Source organism: Drosophila rhopaloa, unplaced genomic scaffold (assembly GCF_018152115.1).
Source record: "Drosophila rhopaloa isolate 14029-0021.01 unplaced genomic scaffold, ASM1815211v1 contig_82, whole genome shotgun sequence".
NCBI lineage: Eukaryota > Metazoa > Arthropoda > Insecta > Diptera > Drosophilidae > Drosophila > Drosophila rhopaloa.
The window spans coordinates 1-2,130 of NW_025335181.1; the positions used below are offsets into that span (position 1 = coordinate 1).

The 2,130-nt window shown below is 40.6% G+C and overlaps 1 protein-coding gene across 1 annotated transcript; it reads right to left on the reverse strand.

Annotated features, from left to right (window-relative positions):
* Positions 1 to 186: 186 nt before the first annotated feature.
* On the reverse strand, positions 187 to 1,436 carry LOC108042159 (the record flags this gene model as incomplete). The annotated part of the gene is made up of 3 exons (XM_044461821.1): positions 1,333 to 1,436; positions 412 to 474; positions 187 to 349 (listed from the first exon to the last, which is right to left on the reverse strand). Coding segments are annotated over exons 1-3 (297 nt in total), but the record flags the coding sequence as incomplete, so codon positions are not given.
* Positions 1,437 to 2,130: the final 694 nt, after the last annotated feature.

Here is a 2,130-nt window from a genome sequence, read left to right on the forward strand (position 1 = left end):
AATTATTGTGCATTTTATTGTGTACTAACAACGAGAAATAAGCTGATTAATGAAAGAAAAGTACCACGAAAATCCACTATTTTAGATTTATTTACTATTCTCTCACACAAATGCTGAAAATTCATGGCACATTTTTTTGAAAGTGTGATTGACTTTGCATTTGCCCCGGGCGGTCGGGCGACTTACCTTCATCATTTTAAGCCGCTCGCTTCGTTGCGACATGGCAGCCGTTTGCTCATCGATGCGCTCCAGCATGTGGACCAGTTTTTTGTTGCGCTCGTTGCGTTTGGCCTGCTCCTCCAGGAACTCCTGGTACTTTTGGCGGGTCTTATGGCGCACCGACTTGTCGCTGCAGTATAAATACGGCTCACCTTTTAGGGCCAATGGGGGAACATGACAAAAGCTACTTACAGCTCGCTGCGCTTCTGCAGGACCTTATCCAACTTGTGCTCCAGTTGCTGGCGATTATCCTCGCTGTGCAAAAAAAATCGAGCAGTGAGTCAAAGGACATGAATATGATTTGTAAGCTCCTGCATATGTACATGAAAAGCTTTGGAAAGAATGACAAACACAAAGCAACGGCCATGGCCTTTGTATGACTAACTGCTCACAGGGCATTTTAAATATCGAAGAAAAGAATCAAAAGTAATGCACCCAATACGTAAATGCACAAGAGGATATGCAAGTAAGGTTTATTATTTTTATTTAATGTTAATGCTAAACTAATTTTTGTAATAAAGTTGTTAGTACTAGCATTCAGCCGAGGGACAAAATATATCCGTTTATTTTTAAATATTGGGAACGAGCAATAGCTTTTACCTTTACAAAATTACGTTAACTGCTTGAAATGGAAAATTACGAACATAAAATGGAATTTTATAGTCATTTTTGTTGTTTTGCAAAGTTATTAGTTAAATTTGCTTTAATAAGCTTGAGGCTCTCGTTTTTATTGTATAACAGGGACACTGAAAAACGTGAGCTTTAAAAATAAGTATCTAAAATATGGTTATTCTTATTGATTATTTATAAATTGGTGAATGTAGCTTTAAAACGATAACGATATGGACAGCGTTTAAAATTCTTAAACGTCAATTGTATAATACAAAAATTAAATATTTTAATGATTTTATCCACTTAGCATTCGAACACTAAAAGTCTAGTGGATACAACACATTTTAATTAAATTTAGAGAAAATAAACTTTTTAATTTTAACCAAGTTGCATTGCTAGTTGTAATATTATTATAAATTAACCTTAAGAAGTCAATAGAGTTCCCTTCTCTATTTTGCAATCATTTACTATTAATATTGCTCATATTTTCGATCTGCTTACCTGCGCTGCAGCTTCTCCTGTAGCAGCTCCACCTGCAGCTTGTAGTTCTCCAGCTCGGCTTGTGGAAACATGGCTTAAACGGGGGGAATATCGGGGAGTATCCGTTCCTTCTGGCCCGAACCGCTGCGAACTTTACCACTTGGCGGCTCTGACTCAACTGGCCATATGCACTACAGCCCGCTATTGACACAGTTTGCTTGCCACGGGGATATTAATGCGACAGTGTGTTCTATTTTAAGGCAACTTTATTTGAATGGCCGCATTAAATACGTGTTCGTATGGGTGATTGGCATTTGTTTTGTTGAGTCGCGTTGTCATGGCTGCCCGGTTTCTTGGTGGTTCCTTTGCGTATTTATTTTGGTGGTTGCTTGGCATTGGCCAGGGGCAATTGGCCCTTATCGATTTCCCTAGACGGCTTTCCCAACGTGCCACGCATTGAGGAGCAGCGGCAGCAGTAGCGGCAACTAACTTTCGATTTTTCGCCCCATGAATTTCACATTCCACAGTCGTTGTTTTTTGTCCGGCCTGTGGTATACTAATTACACGCCCAGCAAGTAGGTCACTTCTTTCTGAACTCCGGCCAGTTTTCTGTTCGGTTCTTGGCTTGGTCGGGCCCAAAAATCGTGAAGAGTCGTCTGGGGTCACCGGACCCGGCCGAGCCATTTATAATGCATTGCACGGGATTTGCCTGCACGAGTGGGTCCAGCTTCTTCCATTCCTTTTCTGATGAGTGTAAACACATGTTGTTGTCGCACACTCGCACCCGGACTTACACTGAGAAGATATGTATTAAAGTAA